Below are 22,220 nucleotides of genomic sequence, written 5' to 3' on the forward strand. Positions count from 1 at the left end.
TATTGTTTATTCATGAGTTCTGATGTTCCGTGGGCGTCAGGAGGCAAACAATCAAAGAGTCTATTCCATTCCCTGCTCTGATTCCGTGTGGCAGGCCTATGCACTGTTGGGAATGTTGACACCTAGTGGAATTTTCTGAAGTGAAAGGGATTCATCCACCACTTCTGCCTTTTCTCCCTCCTCATCCCAACCATCTGGCTTTGTCATTCTGTCTTCCCGACACATTTCAGCCAATGGGGATGCCTCTTGAGCAGCCCACTGTTGGCTGTTGACGCCCGAACCCCATGCTTTGTTCTTTAAGGCTTGGCTTCTTGAGGATGTTCGTTAGGTTTGTTTTCATCCATTAGTCTTTCCTTACCTTGATCAGCCCCTGGTGTTTCAAAGCCTTCTGGAAGAGTGCTGGCTTCCTTATTTTCTGCAGCGCAAGTTACGGCCCCTTTGTGAACTGATGATTCAGCTTTCTCAAGGATATTTATGGACTTGCATATTAACAGATACTCCAGTTGGGACACTGAGGCTCTCCTGCTGTTTTTGGGAAAATCTGAATGAGATATTGGGCGGTAGATCCTCGAGGTACTGCATTTCGATGAACTGAATGATTTCAAAGTAGCCGTGCTTCCGCGTTGTTTATCAGCTTTGGATTTAATTCCCTGAACCACAAGGCCATCGATGAATCCTTTTGCCTCTGGAACTGTGACATCCTGGGAGGAGAGTTGACCTGTAGGTAGCTCACCTCCAAGGTAGTTACTAACTGAATTACAGCAACCAGCTTTCCCTTGCTGGGAAATTGCTACAGTTGCATTTCTGACATCAGGCAGAAATGGGCTATTATTTCTTCTCCCTCCGTGAGAGGATGGTCCTTTTACCTTCTTCTCTATGGTAGGATGACTCTGATCATGAACTAAGGCTATCACGCTCTCGCAGTTTTTTTCTAAAACTAGATTCACTTTGGCGGACCGCTGTTTTTTTCCAACTTCCCAGTTACGAAGCTTTCTGTACTCGGCTGAACTCAGCATTTTCGTCAAAAGAAACATTTGTATCTCTGCTTCTTCATGATAGGTGACAGGATAGGTTTTATTCATATTCTGAAAAAGTAATGAATGTTTCGTTTTTCTTGCTGTTCACTGACCCAAACGGCACGTAGCAAAAAAAAAGGTGGTGCTACACTCAAATGCCCCTCTCAGAGAGTTTCCAGTCAGTACTTTACCAGTCTTAGCAGCAGGAGGGAGAGTCAAGCAGAGGCCTACCCATTCCATTCCTAGCTTGGACAGTGGCTAGCAAGCGAAAGGCAATCAAGTCAAAACTCACCCATGCTGGGCAGCAGCAGCCGAGTTTACTGCGTGGAAGGCGGCAGTGGTAAACCACTTCTGTATTTTTACCAAGAAAACTCTCTGGATCCACTACCAGAACCATGGCAGACGGAGAGCGGGGCGTTCTGGGAGAGATGTGACCGTGGTGTCGCGAAGGGTCGGAAATGACTAGACAGGCAAGACAGTCAAATGAGCTCAACATTCCCTTTAGACTGTAGGCTTGTTGTGGGCAGGGAGTGTGTCTGTTTTGTTGTTGTATTGTACTCTCCTGAATGCTTGCTATGCACACAGTAAGTGCTCAATAAATATGATTGATCGATATTTACCCGGTACCCAAGGGCACTGCAACACCCAGTCAGGACTGATACTCTAGAATGTAAACTTGTTGTAGGCAATGTCACTTTATTGTTGCATTGTACTTTCCCAAGCACTTAGTACAGTGTTCTACACACAGTAAGTGCTCAATGAATACAACTGAATGAATGAATGAATGAGGGGGAAACAGTGTGTGTGTGTGTGTGTGTGTGTGTGTGTGTGTGTGTGTGTGTGTGTGAGACACTAGGGAAAGGCACTGAACACATTCCCTGACTTGGAATTCCCTCCTCTGCCAATCTGACAGACAACAGCTCTCCCCACAATCAAAGCCCTCCTCAAATCCCACCTCTTCTAACGAGGCTTGCTCGATTAATTCCCAACCCTCTAAGTTGTATGAAATTCATCAGCCGTCTCTAGCCCTGGTAAACACATTTATACCCATTCTTAGCACTTCTGTATACATATTCAATTGTACTTTCAAGTATTGTGATTCCTCTATTTGTAAATATTGCTAGGTCTATCTCTCATTCATTCATTCAATCATATTTATTGAGTGCTTACTGTGTGCAGAGCACTGTACTAAGTGCTTGGGAAGTACAAGTTGTCAACATATAGAGACAGTCCCTACCCAACAGCGGGCTCTCCCCATTAGAATGTAAGTTCCTGAGGGTTGTCAACGTGTCACTTTGTTTTGTTCTTCCCAAGAGCTCAGGACAGTGCGCTGTATCAGTGTAGCTCTGCCACTTGTCAGCTATGTGACTTTGGGCAAGTCACTTAACTTCTCTGTGCCTCAGTACCTCATCTGTCAAATGGGGATTAAGACTGTGAGCCCCACGTGGGACAAAGAATAGTGCTTTGCACATAGTAAGTGCTTAATAAATGCCATTATTATTATTATTATTATTATTATTATAAAGGCACCCAAGGGCACTGGCCTTGAAATAGCCCAGGGCCAGGGCCTCGTCAGGCTAAACCACGGCTTAAAGAAGGGCAAGCCTGGCAATAAAGGTGGAGATGAGATCAGAGGCCAAGCGAGGAAGCTAAGGATAGGAGAGGAGTAGATTTAGGGACTCATGCCAAGAGCAGACAAGGAAAAGCCGGCCAGTTGGTCACTACAGTGCTTGAGGGTGAGAGAGGAGTGGGTGGACATTCTCCAGCTGGCACTTGTCCAGGTTACCGTGGTGAGTGGACATGCATGCAGCGAAATCCCATTCATTCATTCAATTGTATTTATTGAGCATTTATCGAGTATTTATCGGAGAAGCAGCGTGGCTTAGTGGAAAGAGCCTGGGCTTGGGAATCAGAGGTCATGGGTTCTAATCCCGGCTCCTTCACTTGTCAGCTGTGTGACTTTGGGCAAGTCACTTCACTTCTCTGTGCCTCAGTTACCTCATCTGTAAAATGGGGATTAAAACAGTGAGCCCCACATGGGACAACCTGATTACCTTGTATCTACCCCAGTGCTTAGAACAGTGCTTGGCACATAGTGAGTGCTTAACAAAAACAATAATAATAATAATAATATATCTGTAATTTATTTATTTATTTACCTATTTATTTAGTTAGTTAAATTTATGTCTGTCTTCCCCTCTAGACTGAGCTGCTTGTGGGCAGGGAATGTGTCTGATGTTATATTGTACTCACCCTTAGTTCAAGTGCTTTGCACACAGTAAAGAGCTCAACAAATATGATCAAATGAATGAATGAATGAACAGAGTTTTGATTAGATGAGCCAAAAATGTAAACTAATCTCAACCATACTAGCTGAATCCAACCCCTGCACAGAGCAAAGGGAATGGACCAATTTTTCGCCCTCTCCTTTCCCTCCTTAACCAGGAAGTCTGGCATTCTTTTGCACAGCTTAAAATGTAAAAAGCGTAAAAGCATTTCAATTTAAAGAGCGAGTCATTCAGACTACCACAGAGAGTTCAAGGAGTTGTAACCCTGAAGTGAAATCTTAAATTTTCAGCAAGTGCCTGCTGAATGCAGTGCACTGTACTGAGAGCTTGGAAACTAACGTCCCTACTTACTAAACAGCACCAGACAGGATTTGCTTTACCGGTTGAGAAACTGTAACTTCTGGGGGTCGGATGCCGATTATCTTGGCATTGGGGTTTTTCAGTTCATCCTCAATGGACAAGGATATTGGATTTTTCTGGCCTGATAAGTCATTCCCAGCTGCTTGTATGTTTTTAAAGTTTCCTCTGTCTTTTAGAGATGAGATGTCTTCTTCTGGATCTGCTTTTTTTCTGTAAATTAAAACAAGTTCAGCACAGCTGTACACCATGGAATGCATCAGTTTATCTCACACTGTTAGTGGAGCTCAACCATAGGAACAGGATTTTAATGGGAATAACTTTCATTCATTCTTTCATTCAGTTGTATTTATTGAACTGTGTACTAAGCGCTTTGGAGAGTACAATAGCACAATAAACAGACACAGTGAGCTTACAGTCTGGGGGGGAGACAGACCTTAATAGAAATAAATAAATGACAGATATGGATATAACTGCTGTGGGGTTCATTCATTCATTCAATTGTATTTATTGAGAGCTTACTGTGTGCAGAGCACTGTACTAAGATCGGGGGATGAATAAAGGGAGCAAGTCAGGGTGACACCAGGGAATGTGTCTGTTTATTGTTATCTTGCCCTCTCCCAAGTGTTTAGCACAGTGTTCTGCACCCAGTAAGCACTCAATAAATATGATTGAATGAAATATGATGAAATGAACGAATCAATCGATCAATCAGTGGTAATTATTGAGTGCTTACTGGATGCAGAGCGCTGTACTAAGCACTGGGAGAGAGTACATTACAAGGGAGTTGGTAGAAATGTTCCCTACTCACAGTGAGTTTACAGTCTAGCAGGGGAGACAGACATTAAAATAAATTACAGATCCGTACGCATCTAAGCGAGGAAGGCGAATTTCTCGGGAGGCACCGTCGGGGAAGCTGGAGGGAAGGAAGGCAGCTAAAGGGCAGCAGGGGGTAAAGTTGAAAGGTGCCCAGCTGGCCCCTGCCCAAGTGGATGCAGCATCTGAGCTCCGCCACTTGTCAGCTGTGTGACTTTGGGCAAGTCACTTAACTTCTCTGGGCCTCAGTTACCTCATCTGTAAAATGGGGATTAAGACTGTGAGCCCTCCGTGGGACAACCTGATCCCCTTGTAACCTCCCCAGTGCTTAGAACAGTGCTTTGTACCTAGTAAGCGCTTAATAAATACCATTATTATTATTATTATCTGTGTGAACAGGGATCTGCTAGAGGAACATGAGCTTGCTGTGGGCCGGGAGTCTGTTTATTGTTGTATGGTGTTCTCCCAACCCCTTAGTACAGTGCTCTGCACACAGTAAGCGCTTAATAAATACCATTGAATGAATGAATGACTGACTCGAAATGGACTTCTGTATGACATTATTAGGTACAATGCACCCACCCATGGCATATGGTAATGATGCCAGCAAGGCATAGTTCAGTGCTTAGAACAGTGCTTGGCACATAGTAAGTGCTTAACAAATACCATCATTATTATAGAGTCCGGGCCAGGAGTCAGAAGGTCATGGGTTCTAATCCCAGCTCTGCCACCTGTCTTCTGGGTGACCTCGGGCAAGTCACTTCACTTCTCTGGGCCTCAGTTACTTCATCTGGAAAATGGGGATTGAGATTGTGAGCCCCACATGGGACAGGGACTGTGCCCAACTTGATTTGCTTGTATCCACCCCAGCACTTAGTACAGTGGGTGGAGCTTAGTAGGTGCTAAGCAAATACCATTATTATCATTATGTCAGAAATGTCTGAAGCTAGACGTATTGAATAGCCCTTCCAGGGGTGTTTGCAAGCCCCCTTGATGAGAGTCCACCAATGAGTTATTTTTCAAAAAGTTTATGCTATTTGTTAAGTGCTTATTATAAGTCAAATACTGTTCTAAGTGCAGGGATAGATACAAGTTAATTAGGTTGGACACAGTCCCTGCCCTGCATGGAGCTCACAGTCCAAGTAGGAGGGAAAACAGGAGAAGTTAAATGACCTGCCTAAGGTCACACAGCAAGAGCCAGGATTAGAACCCAGGTCCTCCAACTCCCAGAGCGTGGTTTAGTGGATATAGATCATGGGCCTGGGATTCAGAAGGACGTGGGTTCTAATCCCGGATCCACGATTTGTCTGCAGCATGACCTTGGGCAAGTCATTTCATTTCTCTGGGCCTCGGTTACCTCATCTGCCCCACATGGGACAGCCTAATTAGCTTGTATCTTCCCCAGGGCTTAGAACAATGCTTGGCACATAGTAAGCACTTAATACTATTATTATTATTCAGTACTTGGGTCCTTGGTATTTGGAGATGATCAATCAATCGATCAATCAATCGTATTTATTGAGCGCTTACTGTGTGCAGAGCACTGTACTAAGCGCTTGGGAAGTACAAGTTGGCAACATATAGAGACAGTCCCTACCCAAAAGTGGGCTCACAGTCTAGAAGTGGGAGACAGAGAACAAAACCAAACATATTAACAAATTAAAATAAATAGAATAGATAGGTACAAGTAAATCATATAGTTTAGATGATGCTACTGAGGGTGAGATTGTAATGTAAGACTCTAGGTTTTTATTTACATCAAAAATTGTACTCTCCCTAGTGCTTATTACAATGCTCCACACACTGTAAGCACTCAGTAAATATGATTGATCGATCGACTGATTGATCAAAAGTTGGGCACAAACTTCTTTAAGGCATTAAAGATGACTCCCATTCCATTAAACCCATACTTCAACCCATTCAAAAGATAAAGTACTACTTTTAAAACAGTTACCTTGCTTCCTTATTATCTTCTTGAAAATGAATTCCGTGTTCATCATCATTTTGACATTTCTGAGTAACTAATCTCTCCGTTTTTCCAAAGTTTCCATTAGGTTCTGGTTTTTCACCTGAAATGATATCAGATAGTCTCAGGAGGCTTACATGCCATGGAGTTAACACTTCTCTATTATGAAACATAATTATAGATAGTGCTGTCAGACTAAAAAAAAAAAATCAGAGCTCCAACTTTTCTCAGAAGAAAATCTGCCAATAACCTTGTTATTGTATTATATTGTACTTTCCCAAGCGCTTAGTATGGTGCTCTGTGCATTGAAAGTGCTCAGTAAATCTAATTGACTTGACTGACTGTCTGATTTTCTAGACTGTGAGCCCGCTGTTGGGTAGGGACTGTCTCTATGTGTTGCCGACTTGTACTTCCCAAGTGCTTAGTACAGTGCTCTGCACACAGTAAGCGCTCAATAAATACGATTGATTGATTGATTACCTGCTCAATTCAAAGCATGTGGGAATTTTTACCCAGCCAGGCAGTGATCATGGAGATTCCGCTACTTAGGTAGTATCAGATCAGTCAGGCAGTCACTAGTAGTTATTGAGCACCAACTGTGTGCGGAGCACTGTACTAGGCACTTGGGAGAGTACAATACAATAAACAGACACATTTCCTGCCCACGATGAGCTTACAGCCTGGAGGGGGAGAAAATTTAAAGTTCACACTGAGATTTGAACCAGATTGCTGGATTCACTGTCTCTATGTGTTGCCAATTTGTACTTCCCAAGCGCTTAGTACAGTGCTCTGCACATAGTAAGCGCTCAATAAATACGATTGATTGATTGATTGATTGATTCAGAGCCCAGAGTGCTAAGCATTACACCATGGGGGCCTTGGCAGGTGTCTGACAGTACCCTCTGGGTAGACAGAGAGATAGAAAATTAAATCAAGGAGGCCAGCAGGGTTTTGTGGGAGGTGGACAGGTATCAGGCCCAAGGCAAAGCTGGAGATTAATAAAGCCACGGTGGCGTCCATGCTTCTCTATCGCTTCGAGACTTTGGTTTGGCTTTTTGGGCTCTTTCTTTGAGGTCCGCCTTCAAACGACGCCCAACATGAACAGCAGGGTCAGGAGACCCTCTAGACTGTAAGCTCGTTGTGGGCAGGGAATGTATCTGTTATATTGTTGTACCGTACTCTCCCAAGAGCTTAGTACAGTGCTCTGCACATACAGTAAGTGCTCAATAAATACGATTCACTGACTGTCCGACAGTACAGTCAGGGAACTCAGTCAGCTAACAGAGCGGAAGCAACATTAGAAACAGCATGGCAGAGTGGATAGAGCCCAGGCCTGGGAGTTAGGAGGTCACAGGTTCTAATCCCAGCTCTGCCACTTTGCTTGTGTGATCTTGGGAAAGTCATTTTCCTTCTCTGGGCCTCAGTTACCTCATCTAGAGAATGAGAATTGAGAATGTGAGCCCCACAGGGGACAGAGACTGTGTCCAACTCGATTTGCTTGAGTGCTTAGTTCAGAGCCTGGCACATAGTAAGCGCTTAACAAATACCTTCATAAATCCCAATTCGACTTGATTGGGTAGGACGTGTGAGGAGAATGGAACGTGTGAGGAGACTGGATGAGAGCCATGTACGCTAGCCCTTTGGAAGTTTGGAGTTATGTCAGAAGAATCTTTCGATCCACGAAGAACTGAAAAATTACCTGTTGGGGAAATTTTCCTTTCCAGAGCTGCAGGAACCGACAGTAGCCTTCCTTTTGACTGCCTAGGAAAGGTGTTTCTGGGCTTAGGTCCAGATGTTAATGGAGGAGATCTAGTAATCAAATCAATGCAAATTGTGGGTTAAACCATTTCTACAATGAGCATTTAATACAAAAGTCCCTGTGGAGCAGGGACTACTTCTGGTTTTTGTTTTAGTTTTTTTTTTCTTTTTTTTTTCCATTTTTTTAATGGTACTTGTAAAGTGCTTACGATGTACCAGGCACTGTAATAAGCACTGGGGAGAATACGATTGAATCAGGTTGGACACAGCCCCTATCCCACATGGGGCTCACAGTCTAAATTGTGACTCAGACCTGACAGGAGGGAGGAGGATTTCATTCCCATTTTACAGATGAGGTACCTTAAGGCACAGAACACTTAAGTGACTTGCCGCCCAAGCTCACCCAACCAACTGGAACAGCCAGAATTAGAACCCAGCTCCCTGACTCCCAGGACTTCACTCTTCCCACTAGGCCACACTGCTTCCTCTTTTTTTTCCAATGGTATTTGTTAAGCACTTATTATGTGTCAAACACTGTTCTAGGTGCTGGTTACAAAGTAATCAGGTTGGACACAGTCCTGGTCCCACATGGGGCTCACAGTCTAAATACTGAATCCCCATTTTACAGTTGAGAAAATTGAGGCACAGAGAAGTTAAGTGACTTGTCCGAGGTCACACAGCAGGCAAGTGGCGAAGGAAGGATTAGAACCCAGGTCCTTTGACTCCTAGGCCCGGCCTCTTTCCGCTAGGCCATTCATTCATTCAGTCATTCAGTCATATTTATTGAGCGCTTACTGTGTGCAGAGCACTGTACTAAGCACTTGGGAAGTACAAGTTGGCAACATATAGAGATGGTCCCTACCCAACAACGGGCTCACAGTCTAGAAGGGGGAGACAGACAACAAAACAAAACATGTGGACAGGTGTCAAGTCGTCAGAACAAATAGAATTAAAGCTAAATGCACATCATTAACAAAATAAATAGAATAGTAAATATGTATAAGTAAAATAGAGTAATAAATCTGTACAAACATATATATAGGTGCTGTGGGGAGGGGAAGAAGGTAGGGCGGGGGGGATGGGGAGGAGGAGAGGAAAAAGGGGGCTCAGTCTGGGAAGGCCTCTTGGAGGAGGTGAGCTCTCAGTAGGGCTTTGAAGGGAGGAAGAGAGCTAGCCTGGTGGATGTGTGGAGGGAGGGCATTCCAGGCCAGGGGACCCACAGCACCTGTATATATGTATATATGTTTGTACATATTTATTACTCTATTTATTTATTTATTTATTTATTTATTTTACTTGTACATATCTATTCTATTTATTTTATTTTGTTAGTATGTTTGGTTTTGTCTCCCCCTTTTAGACTGTGAGCCCACTGTTGGGTAGGGACTGTCTCTATATGTTGCCAATTTGTACTTCCCAAGTGCTTAGTACAGTGCTCTGCACACAGTAAGCGCTCAATAAATACGATTGATGATGATGACGTGGGCCGGGGGTCGATGGCGGGACGGGCGAGAACGAGGTACACTGAGGAGGTTAGTGGCAGAGGATTTCTATCGTCGGTTGTCAGTGGAACACTGGTCCTGTCGGCCATAACCACACACACATGGAGTACTGCGTCATCAGAAGTCAGAAGTCATAGTACAGTGCTCTGCACACAGTAATCACTCAATAAATACAATTAAATGAATGAATGAATGACAAGTCCCTTTTTCAAAAGCCGAGGATAGCTGTATAGAAACTACGCTGATTGGAAATGAAATCATTTTGTGTTCACGTGTACGCATCATTAATATTTTGCTTCTTGATTATACGACATCCATTCCGGCGTTCAATACACTACTTGGAACACAATGAGCACTTCATTCCCGGCATTATTATTATTCAGTGCACTTATTATTATGACCCTCTCAGGATGGCACCTGGAGAGTTTCCGGTATTCTACCAGTCTCGGGAGAGTCAAGCAGAGGCCTACTCATTCCATTCCTAGCGTGGGCAGCGGCTAGCGAGAGGAAGGCCATCTGCTTCAAGTCAAAACTCACCCGTGCTGGGCAGCAGCGGCACGGGAGAGAGTCGGGGGTGGAGATTTGAGTTTACTGCTTGGAAAGCATCACTGGTAAACCACTTCCCTATTTTTACTAAGAAAACTCTATGGATACACTATCAGAACAATTGCATATGGAAGTGGGGAATATTACAGTTGGAGTTGGGGCATTCTGGGATAGAAGTGCCCACGAAGTCGCTATGGGTCAGAGACGACTCGATAGCATAAGACAAGACTTATTATTATGGTTATTATTATCATACACTACATTATGCTTATGTGCTCTATTATTCTCGCTGTCTGTAATTATTTTAAGTCTCCTCCTCTAGATTATAAATTCCTTGAGGACAGCGACCCTGTCTTCAAATTATTTTGTACTCGCCCAAGTGTTTAGTACAATGCTCTGCAAACTGATTATAGTTATCACGATGTGATGAATTCCCAGTTGATCCTCTGGCAGCTATTGGAAGAGGATAAAGTTTTGCTAATTCATAGGTATCCTTGAATCCTTATTGAATCCTAACTGCCCTCAGTAAACATGTTAATTACCTTTTTCCTCTCCCCCTCCCCATCCCCCCAACCTGCCTCCTTCCCCTCCCCACAGCACCTGTATATATATATATATGTTTGTACAGATTTATTACTCTATTTATTTTACTTGTACATATTTACTATTCTATTTATTTTGTCAATGATGTGCATCTAGCTTTACCTCTATTTATTCTGATGACTTGACACCTGACCGCATGTTTTGTTTTGTTGTCTGTCTCCCCCTTCTAGACTGTGAGCCCGTTGTTGGGTAGGAACCGTCTTTATATGTTGCCAATTTGTACTTCCCAAGTGCTTAGTACAGTGCTCTGCACACAGTAAGTGTTCAATAAATATGATTGAATGAATGAATGAATGAGGAAACAATCAATCAATGGTATGTATTGAGCGCTCCCTGTGTGCAGAGCACTGCACTAAGCGCTTATCGCGCACACACAGACACCTCAATCACACAGCACACATTCAAATCTTCATACCAAAATCCCTTCATCCACTCAGGGAATATGTCTGCCAAGTCTGTATTGTATTCTTCCAAGCCTTTAGTCCAGCGCTATGCACATAATACTTGCTCAATAAATATCATCGATGATGATGAAAATTTGATTATAATAAGGGTATGTGTGTCTCTCTGCCTCTTCCTCTCCTCTTGCCCCCTCTCAGCAAGACTTCAAGAACATTAAGAATAACTGTGACTCACAGTTACCTTATGCGCTGATCATTTATATCCGGTCCATCTTCAATCACCTGTGCACCCGCTTTAGGCTTGGACATTGTTCTTCCTTTAACAATGGGTAAGTCAAAATCCAACTGAAACTCAAATGTCAGGGGAGTAGCCAACTTATTTCCCAGCTGTATTTTTTGCAATTTCTGTTTCTGCAACAAGACGTGATATGGTACTCTCTTTAATGGAACAATAATAATATCAGCATCTTTCACCCCAACAAGAACTTCCAAATATCTCATTAAGTCTTACACTCTACCTGTCTTACAAGAGATAAAAAATGTTGCTCTCCTCCTGCAGATGGGTAAACAAACACGAACAGGCTAAATTACTTTCTAGAGGTCATACAGTGAATCAACAGCAAAACAAACTTTAGATTAGAATGCAACACTCTAAGGCAGGGATGTCAAACTCAATTTTTTTGTGTATTTGTTAAGCATTTACTATGTCAGAGGCATTGTAGTAAGCACAGAGGTAGCTAGAAGCCCCGTGAGAGCAGCCAGGAGACAAGGTTAAAACATAGTTCCTGTCCCACACAGGGATTGCAGTCTAAGGGGAAAGGAAAACAGGTATTCTGCCTCCATGAAGCACTGGGGCAGATACAATAAAAAAAGAGATTGAACACAGCCCCCGTCCCACATGGGGCTTATAGTCCAAGGGGGAGGAACAGTTGGTATTCCATCTCAATTTTTGAAGATGAGGAAATTGAGACACAGACAAGTTAAGCGGCTTGCCCAGAGTCACACCACAGGCAAGTTATTGGGGTTTTTTCCGCTATTCATTAAGCTCTTACCATGTGCCAGGCACTGTTCTAAGCGCTGGGGTAGATATAAGATAATCAGGTTGGACACAGTCCACGTCCCACATGAGGCTCACAATCTTACCCCCATTTTAGAGATGAGCTAACTGAGGCCCAGAGAAGTGAAGCGACTTGCCCAGGGTCATAGAGCAGACAAGTGGCAGAGCCAGGATTAAAACCCAGTTCCTTCTGACTCCTGGGCCTGTGGTCTATCCACTAGGCCATGCTGCTTCTCAAACTAGTGGCACACCCGGGATTAGAACCCAGGTTTTCTGACTCTCAGTTCTGTGCTCTTTCCACCGGACCACCTGGCTTCTCAACTCTTTTATGATGCTCTACTTCAATCCACTCAGATTATTTTTTTCAGATTATTATATTTCTTCATCTGTAATGGGTAAAAACTATCCTTCAAACCTGGGAGTTTTCATTTTTAGTAAAGATGGGATTTCTACTCACCTTTGCCCTCTTGGCCAGTATCTTCTCCGAATACAAATTTAGAACATCCAGCCGGTCTAAAAGCCTCTGGGTCATTTTGATTTGGGAAATGCCTGATTTAAAGAAAAACATTATGAATTTAGAAACAGGCCTGGGAGTCAGAAGGACCTGGGTTCTAATCCCGGCTCGGCCACTTTTCTACTTGTGTGGCCTTAGGCGAATAACTTCATTTCTCTGTGCCTCAGTTATGTTATCTGTAAAATGGGGATTAAGACTGTGAGCCCCACGTGGAACATGGACTGTGTCCAACCTGGTTAAGCTTACTGTCTACCCCAGCACTTAGTACAGTGCTTGGAACACAGTAAGCATGTAACAAATAGCATTAAAAAGCCTCTATGGTATCAACTCCCATGTTATAGCAAAGTAGACCGTATTTCCTGTTTCTCCAAGGACTTCTTTATTTCGAAAAGATTTAAAGAGTGGAGAAAAGGAGGTAGGGTGGCTTGTAATAAACACAATGGTTTTCTGAGGAAAATTTGGATTTAGGTTTTCAATCGCTAGTTCCCATCTTTTGAGATAGAGAGAACAGGGCTTTGAATAAAATCCCTTGTCACAAAGTCATATGGTAACCCAAATCGTCTGCTGGCACTTATTTAGGTAGCTCACTGCAAAGTCCTGGCTATTCTGAAAAGTATTATTTTCGGAAGTATTCAGTCACTATTGAACACAATTATAGCTGAGTCACTGTCAAAATTACATAACGAAGAACTACTGTTTAAGAGAATTGCTCCTCTCCTAATATTTAACAGATGGAGCTTTTGGCAGGCTCTGAACAACTACTACTGCACATGGATACCAAGGGTAGGGGAGTAAAAGAAAATTATCCAGGGAATTCAGACCACTAAAATCCTCTTTGGCCTCAATCTCCAGGTAATTTAGGTCAAAGTTGTTTAGGGCCTGAATTATCCAGATAATTAGGACCAAAGTATATCTTTATTAGTAGTAGTATTATAAGAATTGTACTTTCCAAGTGCTTAGTACAGTGTTCTGCACACAGTAAGTGCTCAATAAATATGATTGAATGAATCATTATTATTATTATTATTAATAATAGTATTTGTTAAGTGTTTACTATGTACCAGGCACTGTACTAAGCATTGGATTGGATACAAGGAAATCAGATTGGACACAGTCCCTGTCCCACATGTGGCTCACAGTCTAAGTTGTGACAGACTCGACAGGAGGGAGGAGGGTTTCATCCCCATTTTACAGATGAGGTACCTTTAGGCACAGAAAACTTAAGTGACTTGCCCAAGATCACCCAACCGACAAGTGGAAGAGCTAGGATTAGAACCCAGGTCCCCCGACTCCCAGGACTGTGCTCTTCCCGTTAGGCCACCCTGCTTTCTCTTTTTTTAATGGTATTTGTTAAGCACTTACTATATGTCAAACACTGTTCTAGGAGCTGATTACAAAGTAATCAGGCTGGACACATTCCTTGCCCCACAAATGGCTCACAATTTTAATCCCCATTTTACAGACGAGGTAATTCAAGCCCAGAGAAGTGAAGTGACTTCCCCAAGTTCACACGACAAGTGGTGGAGCAGGGATTAGAACCCAGGTCCATCTGACCCCCAAGCCCATGCTCTATCCACTAGGCCACACCGCTTCCCTTTAATCTTCAAACATTCCTATTTACTGGGCACATTTTTTTGTGTGTGGCGGGGGGGGAGGTTGGGTTGGTTTTTTAATGGTTTTGATGCATCGTCTCTATATGTTGCCAACTTGTACTTCCCAAGCGCTTAGTACAGTGCTCTGCACACAGTAAGTGCTCAATAAATACGATTGATTGATTGATTGATCAAGCATTGCTCTAAGCGTTGGTGTAGATAATCAGTGCTTAGAACAGTGCTTTTCACATAGTAAGCGCTTAACAAATACCATCATTATTATTATTAGATTAGACAAAGCCCCTGTCCCATCTGGTGCTCAGAGTTGAGTAGGAGGGAGAAGCCTTGTACCCTTGGTGGCAAAGCCCCCCCCAAGGGAAAACGGTTGGTAAATGGGCAGTTGGCCCCATAGGGCAGAAGGCGGGGAGTGAATTGCCCAAGCAAAGCGGAAGGTCAGTCAGTCAATTGTATTAATTGAGCACTTACTGTGTGCCAAGCACTGTACTAAGAACTGGGGAGAGCAAACTATAACAATATAACAGACACATTCTCTGCCCACAGCGAACTTACAGTCTAGAGAGGCTGGGCCGGGCCTCCCACTGGGCTGTTATAAGCAAAGACTCTTTCTTTTTCTGGGCTAAGATAGATGCCCGACAGAATTTCTCCTCTCCCCCAAGGGCTTGGAGATGGGCAAAGTTGGGGGCATCTGTTTCCGACCCTCTACCCTCGGGAGACCCCTCATCCCTTTATTCAATCATATTTATTGAACTCTTACTGTGTGCAGAGCACTGTACTAAGCGCTTGGGAGAGTACAATAGAACAACAAGCATACACACTGCCTTCCCACAAACAGCTTACAGTCTAGAGGGGAAGAGAGACATTAATTATAAATAAATGAATTAGAGATATGTACAGAGTGCCCCTGGATATTACCTTAAAACACAATCTCCCCTTGGCTGTTTCTGGGCCCCAAATAACTCCCGTGGAATCAGAGAAAGAGGTGGCGGACGTGTCCAGTGGCTCACAGACTGGCCCATTTGCTCGGGGACAGAGAGGGAGAGAGGGGTGTGTGTGTGTGTGTGTGTGTGTGTGTGTGTGTGTGTGTGTGTGTGTGTGTGTGTGTGTGTGTGTGTGTGTGTGTGTGTGTGTGTGTGTGTGTGTGTGTGTGTGTGTGTGTGTGTGTGTGTGTGTGTGTTTGTGTGTGAGTGAAATTTAACCTAGTGTGTTTGGGCAGGGGCAGGGAGGGAAGGTGCCTTCTGGGCCCCCATAACACTGAGCCCAGTAGAGCTTTATTCTGGGCCCGTGTTCCCTAGTCTGTTTGCAATTCCTTCCTTTCTGCCTTATTAATAATGTTTGCCCCCCTCAATTCCTCACCCTCTTCTACTAGTCTGTTTCTCCACCTGTTTCTTTCTCTATTTACCTGACTTATTTGTCCCCTTTTCAGTTCCTCATTGGCATTCATTCCCCTTTGTCACCACTCCTAGTTGTTTCTTCCAATTTTCTCCTTCTGTCCTTTGTTCTCTCCATTCTCCTTTGGACCTCTCTCCTTTCTACTTTCCTCCCATGCATGCAGGGGGTGTGAGACCTATCAGGTTCTTCTGCTTCGGGCTTCCACAACCTGATAGCTTTTGCTTTTTCGATTGTTCTCCTCTCTTGTTTTCCCTTCCTTTATTCCCTTCTGTGGCTCAAATTCCCTATCCTCAGCTTCCTCCTCCTTTTCTTCCTTGTATTTCCTGTCTTCTTTTGGAGAAACAGCATAGAGTGCTTGGTATCTGAATACAGTTTATATATGTTACCTGCAAGTTTGAGCGGCAATTTCATGCACATACTTGGTCCTCTATAAGGCAGGTCCCCTCTGAACTAATAATATTGTGCCACAAGTCAATCTTTACATTTCCCCCCACAAAGATAAACACTGGAGGTGTCAAATTGATCGGGCGGGAAAATATTTCAAACTTCAGTTCAGCCACCTAGGTGGCAACTTGGGGAGGGGAGAAGGGATGGTATAGGTACTCCAATACCTGTTCTGGGGTAAAAGCTTGGGAATGGAGGTAAGGAAACCTGGATTTTAGTTCCAGCTCAGCCGCTGGCCTGATCTGACCTTGAGCAAGTCACTTAACCTCTCTGGACCTCAGCGTCCTTAGCTATACAATGGGTGGTTTTTTGGGGGGGAGATTGGTTAAGCGCTTACTATGTGCCAGGCACTGTACTAAGCAGTGAGGAAGGTACAAGCTAATCCAGTTATACTCAGTCCCTGTCTGACATGGGGCTCACAGTCTCAATCCCCATTTTACTGATAATAATAATAATAATAATAGCATTTATTAAGCGGTTACTATGTGCAAAGCACTGTTCTAAGCGCTGGGGAGGTTACAAGTTGATCAGGTTGCCCCACGGAGGGCTCACAGTCTTAATCCCCATTTTACAGATGAGGTAACTGAGGCACAGAGAAGTTAAGTGACTCGCCCAAGGTCATACAGCTGACAAACGGCGAAGCGGGATTTGAAGCCATGACCTCTGACTCCAAAGCCCGGGCTCTTTCCACTGAGCCACACTGTGATGAGGTTACTGAGGCCCAGAGAAGTGAAGTGACTTGCCCAAAGTCACACAGCAGACAAGTGGTAGTGGCAGGATTAGAACCTATGACCTTTTGACTCCCAGGCTTGTGTTCTACCCACTATGACATACTGCTTCTCCACTGAACTCTTGGGTAGACACAAGATCATCGGAATAGACACAGTCTAAGACCTTGGTAGGGACACTTTACAGATGAGGTAACTGAGGCACAGAAGAGTTAAGTGCTGTTAAAGTCATACAACAGACAAGTGGTGGGACTGGGGCTATTATTATTATTATTACTACTACTAATAATAATTAAAATAATAATGATAACTGTGGCATTTGTAAATGACTTACTATGTAAGAAGCAGCGTGGCTCAGTGGAGAGAGCCCAGACTTTAGAGTCAGTGGTCATGGGTTCAAATCCCGGCTCCACCAACTGTCAGCTGTGTGACTTTGGGCAAGTCACTTCATTTCTCTGGGCCTCAGTTACCTCATCTGTAAAATGGGGATTGACTGTGAGCCCCCCATGGGACAACCTGATCACCTTGTACCCCCCCCCAGCATTTAGAAAAGTGCTTTGCACATAGTAAGCATTTAATAAATGCCATCATTATTATTATATGCCAAGCACCATACTAAGCACTGGGATGGATACAAGCAGAGAAGCAGCGTGGTTTAGAGGAAAGAGCTCAGGCTTGGGAGCCAGAGGTCGTGGGTTCTAATCCTAATTCCGCCCCTTGTCAGCTGTGTGACTTTGAGCAAGTCACTTAACTTCTCTGGGCCTCAGTTACCTCATCTGTAAAATGGGGATTAAGGCTGTGAGCCCCACGTGGGACAACCTGATAATCTTGTATGTCCTTCAGCACTTAGAACAGTGCTTGGCACATAGTAAGCGCTTAAAAATACCATCATTATTATTATTGCAAGCAGATCAGCTTGGACACAGTCCCTGTTCCACAAACTAATGATGATATTTGTTAAGTGCTTACTATGTGCTAAGCACTGCTGTAAGCACTGGGATAAATACAAGGTAATCAGGTTGCCCCACGCAGGGCTCATGGTTTTAATCCCCATTTTCCAGATGAGGTAACTGAGGCCTGGAGAAGTGAAGCGGTTTGCCCAAGGTCACGCAGACAAGTGGCGTAGGTGGTATTAGAACCCAGGTCCCTCTGTTGGGTAGGGATTGTCTCTATCTGTTTCTGAATTGGACTTTCCAAGCGCTTAGTACAGTGCTCTGCACACAGTAAGCGCTCAGATCCCCACAGCATGTGTATATATATATATTTGTTCAGATTTATTACTCTATTTTACTTGTACATATTTACTATTTATTTTGTTAATGATATGCATATAGCTTTAATTCTATTTGTTCTGATGATTTCGACACGTGTCTACATGTTTTGTTCTGTTGTCTGTCTCCCCCTCCTAGACTTTGAGCCCGTTGCTGGGTAGGGACCCAACATGTTGCCGACTCGTACTTCCCAAGCGCTTAGCACAGTGCTCTGCACGCAGTAAGCGCTCAATAAATACCATTGACTGACTGAATGAATCAGTATGATCGAATGAATGAATGACTGCCAGGACTGCATGCTCTAACGAGGCCTCTCTATTTCTCGTCCATTCGCTCCCTCAGTTTCTCAACCCCCACCCTCTACCTCAGGGAATGGCGGGAAAGTAGAGGCCGCCGCGGCGAGGTCTTCAGAGTGCGCCTTCTTATTGGCTGTCGGTGGGAGGGGGGTGAGGCCAAGGCGGGCTGATTGACAGGCTGATTGATGGCTTGATTGATGGGTTGACTGACAGGCTGACTGACGGCCTGAAGGACTGGCTCGCCTGAGACGGGGCGGTCGTTCAGGCCTTCGACACCTGCCCAGAGACCCGACTTTTGGTCGGTGGGGCCGGACCCTGCTCCCGCATGGAAGCGAGATGCTTTCACCTGGACCCCAAAAGGGGTGGCCAGGCGGTCCAACAGGCCTCCTTCCTTGCACGGAGAGTGGGGCTGAAGCCCGCGCCTTTCCTGCCCCGCCGGGCCCGGGCCCTCTGTGATGTTTGAACCATTCCAGCCCCGCCCCCGCTACGGGAAGCCCCTCTCAGGCCTCATTCATTCAATCGTATTTATCAAGCACTTACTGTGTGCAGAGCACTGGACTAAGCACTTGGAAAGTACAATTCAGCAACAGATATGGACGATCCCTACCAAACAACGGGCTTTAGACTGTGAGCCCACTGTTGGGTAGGGACTGTCTCTGTATGTTGCCAATTTGTACTTCCCAAGCGCTTAGTACAGTGCTCTGCACACAGTAAGCGCTCAATAAATACAATTGATGATGATGATGATAGACGGGGAAGACGGACAACAAAACAAAATGAGTAGACAGGCGTCAATACCATCGAAATAGATGAATAGAATTACAGATTCAATCGACCATATTTTTTGAGTGCTTACTGTTTGCAGAGCAGTGTACTAGATATATACACATCATTAATAAAATAGAGAAGTAAAAATATACAAATATACACAAGTGCTGTGGGGAGGGGGAGGGGGTAGGGCAGAGGGAGGGAGTAGGGGCGATGGGGAGGAGAAGCAGAGGAAAAGCGGGACTCTGTCTGAGAAGGCCTCCTGGAGGAGGTGAGCTTTCAGTTGGGTTTTGAAGAGGGGAAGAAGTTGTCAGTGTGGGCTGCCCCCCGCCGGCCCTGGCCCCGTTTGGACCATTCCAGCCCCATGCCGCCCCTCATTTTGGGATGCCCTTCTCAGGCCTAAAGTTGTCAGTGTGGGCCACGGACCGCCGGCCCCATTTGGACCGTTCCTGCTCCGCCCCCCGCTCCAGGAAACCTCCTCTCAGGCCTAAAGTTACGAGTGCGGGCCGGCCCGCCTGGTTTGTACCATTCCAGCCCCTCACTGCCTCCCACACAAGTTGTCAGTATGGGCTGCCCCCCGCCAGCCCTGGCCCTATTTGGACAATTCCAGCCCTGCACTGTCCCCCATTTGGGGAAGCCGCTCTCAGGCCTAAAGTTGTGAGTGTGGGCCATCCCTATTGGTATCATTCCAGCCCCTCACCATCTCCCACTGTGGGAAGCCCCATTCAGGCCTCGCAAGTTGTCAGTGTGGGCTGTACCATTTGGGGAAGCCACTCCAAGGGGCCTAAAGTTCTCTGTGCAGGCTGGCCCTGTTTGTACCGTTCCTGCTCAGCCCCCCATTTGGGGAAGGCCCTCTCAGACCTAAAGTTGTGAGTGCAGGGCTGGGTCTGGCCACGTTGGCACCGTCCCCACCCCTCCTCAGGCCTCCCGAGCTGCCAGTGAGAGCTGAGCCTCCCACTCCCGCTCCCCGAGGTTGGGAAATACCAGACCTTTCCTCAAACCGCAGCAGCATCCCGCCCGGCCCTTTCCTCCCTCAGAGCGGCCTCCTGCCCAGCCCCATAACATGCGCCGCCCGGTATCCAGGGATACAGCTGTATCCAGGGATACAGCTGGCCCCGCCACCCTGTCTGTCTGTTGGTCAGTCAGTCAGTCAATCCTACTTATCGAGCGCTTACTCTAGGCCCTGGACAAGCAGGGGGATGGAACTGAGGATGGGGAGGTGGCTAAACAGCACAGCCTCTCCCCCTTCTAATAATAATAATAATGATGATGGTATTTGTTAAGTGTTTAACTATGTGCCAAGCACTGTACTAAGCGCTGGAGTTGGGACAAGCAAATCGGGTTGGGCACAGTCCCTGTCCCATGCGGGGTTCACAATCTCATTTCCAGATGAGGTAACAGGCCCAGAGAAGTGAAGTGATTTGCCCAAGGTCACACAGCAGACAAGTGGCCAAGCCGGAATTAGAACCCATGACCTTCTGACACCCAAACCCGTGCTCTATCCCCTAGGCCATGCTGCTTCTCACTTCTAGACTGTGAGCCCGTTGTTGGATAGGGGTTGTCTCTATCTGTTGCTGAATTGCACTTTCCAAGAGCTTAGTCCACTGCTTTTCACACAGTAAGTGCTCAATAAATACGATTGAATGAATGAATGAATGAATAATAATAATAATAATGGTATTTGTTAAGCACTTACTATGTGCCAGGCACTATACTAAGCACTGGTGGAAAGATCCCAGGCCTGGAAATCAGAGGAACTGGCTTCTAAACCTTAACTCTGTCACTTCATTCATTCATTTATTCATTCATTCATTCATTCATTCATTCATTCATTCATTCATATTCATTGAGCACTCACTGTGTGCAGAGCACTGTAATAATAATAATAATAATAATAATAATGTTGGTATTTGTTAAGTGCTTACTTTGTGCCAAGCACTGTTCTAAGCACTGGGGTAGATACAAGGTCATCAGGTTGTCCCACATGAGGCTTACAGTCTTATTCCCCATTTTACAGATGAGGTAGCTGAGGCCCAGAGAAGTTAAGTGACTTGCCCAAAGTCACACAGATGACAAGTGACAGAGCCGGGACTAGAACCCAAGACCTCTGACTCCCAAGCCCGGGCTCTTTCCACTAAGCAAGCGTTTGGGAAGTACAATTCAGCAACAAATAGGGACAATCCCTGCCCACAATGGGCTCACAGTCCAGAATGGGGGAGACAGATATCAAAAGAAGTAAACAGGCATCAGTAGCATCAATATAAATAAAAAGAATTATATATATGTATATATATATACATCATTAGTAGAAATAGAATCATAATTATAAATATGTACATATATATACAAGTGCTGTGAGGAGGGGAGCAGGTAAAGCAAAGGGAGTGAGTTGGGGTGTTGGGGAGGGAAGGGGGAGCAAAGGAAAAGGGGGGCTTAGTCTGGGAAGGCCTTCTGGAGGAGGTGAGTTTGTTGCTCTGTGATCTTGGCTAACTTGCTTCACTTCTCCTCTCTTTCTGTGCCTCAGTTATCTCAACTGGAAAACGGAGATTGAACACCTGTTCTCTCTCGTACTTAGACTGGAAGCCCACCCTGATTAATATCATCTCTCCCTGCACTTAGAACAGTGCTTAACACATAGTAAGTGCTTAACTATTATTATTATTATTGCTGTTGTTAATATTATTATTATTATAACCCCAACTCTGCCCCTGGTCTGCTGGGTGACATGGGGCTAATCATCTCTCAGTGCCTTTAAGTTAAGCCTGTCAATCAATAAAGCTCTTACTTTGAGCAAAGCACAGTACTAAGTGCTTGGGAGTGTACAATACAACAGAATCAGTAGGCACATTCCCTGTCCGTAATGAGTTTACAGTCTAAAGGGGAAGAC

At 44.8% G+C, this 22,220-nt stretch overlaps 1 protein-coding gene across 3 annotated transcripts; it reads right to left on the reverse strand.

Moving 5' to 3' along the window:
* On the reverse strand, nucleotides 1–20,395 carry C10H1orf141 (chromosome 10 C1orf141 homolog). Of its 3 annotated transcripts, none has more exons than XM_038753126.1 (7): nucleotides 20,323–20,395; nucleotides 12,768–12,859; nucleotides 11,495–11,664; nucleotides 8,143–8,252; nucleotides 6,432–6,546; nucleotides 3,685–3,874; nucleotides 1–1,085 (listed from the first exon to the last, which is right to left on the reverse strand). In XM_038753126.1, exons 2-7 carry the CDS (start codon nucleotides 12,840–12,842, stop codon nucleotides 297–299), a joined length of 1,449 nt encoding a protein of 482 aa, XP_038609054.1. In that variant the 5' UTR covers nucleotides 12,843–12,859; nucleotides 20,323–20,395; the 3' UTR covers nucleotides 1–296. The 3 variants fall into 3 exon arrangements, with proteins under 3 accessions (XP_038609054.1, XP_038609053.1, XP_038609055.1); XM_038753125.1 differs by lacking the exon at nucleotides 20,323–20,395 and adding an exon at nucleotides 18,634–18,822; XM_038753127.1 differs by lacking the exon at nucleotides 20,323–20,395 and adding an exon at nucleotides 15,837–15,977.
* Nucleotides 20,396–22,220: the final 1,825 nt, after the last annotated feature.

The sequence above is a fragment of the Tachyglossus aculeatus genome, chromosome 10 (assembly GCF_015852505.1).
Source record: "Tachyglossus aculeatus isolate mTacAcu1 chromosome 10, mTacAcu1.pri, whole genome shotgun sequence".
NCBI lineage: Eukaryota > Metazoa > Chordata > Mammalia > Monotremata > Tachyglossidae > Tachyglossus > Tachyglossus aculeatus.

Excerpts from the sequence above, each read along its gene's own strand:
- C10H1orf141 (XM_038753126.1), bottom strand. The coding sequence starts at position 12,842 with ATGACCCAGAGGCTTTTAGACCGGCTGGATGTTCTAAATTTGTATTCG. Across the intron at positions 11,665-12,767 it reads TACTGGCCAAGAGGGCAAAG|AAACAGAAATTGCAAAAAAT; the intron begins GTGAGTAGAAAT and ends GTCTTGTTGCAG. Across the intron at positions 1,086-3,684 it reads AAGTTACAGTTTCTCAACCG|AATATGAATAAAACCTATCC; the intron begins GTAAAGCAAATC and ends TTACTTTTTCAG.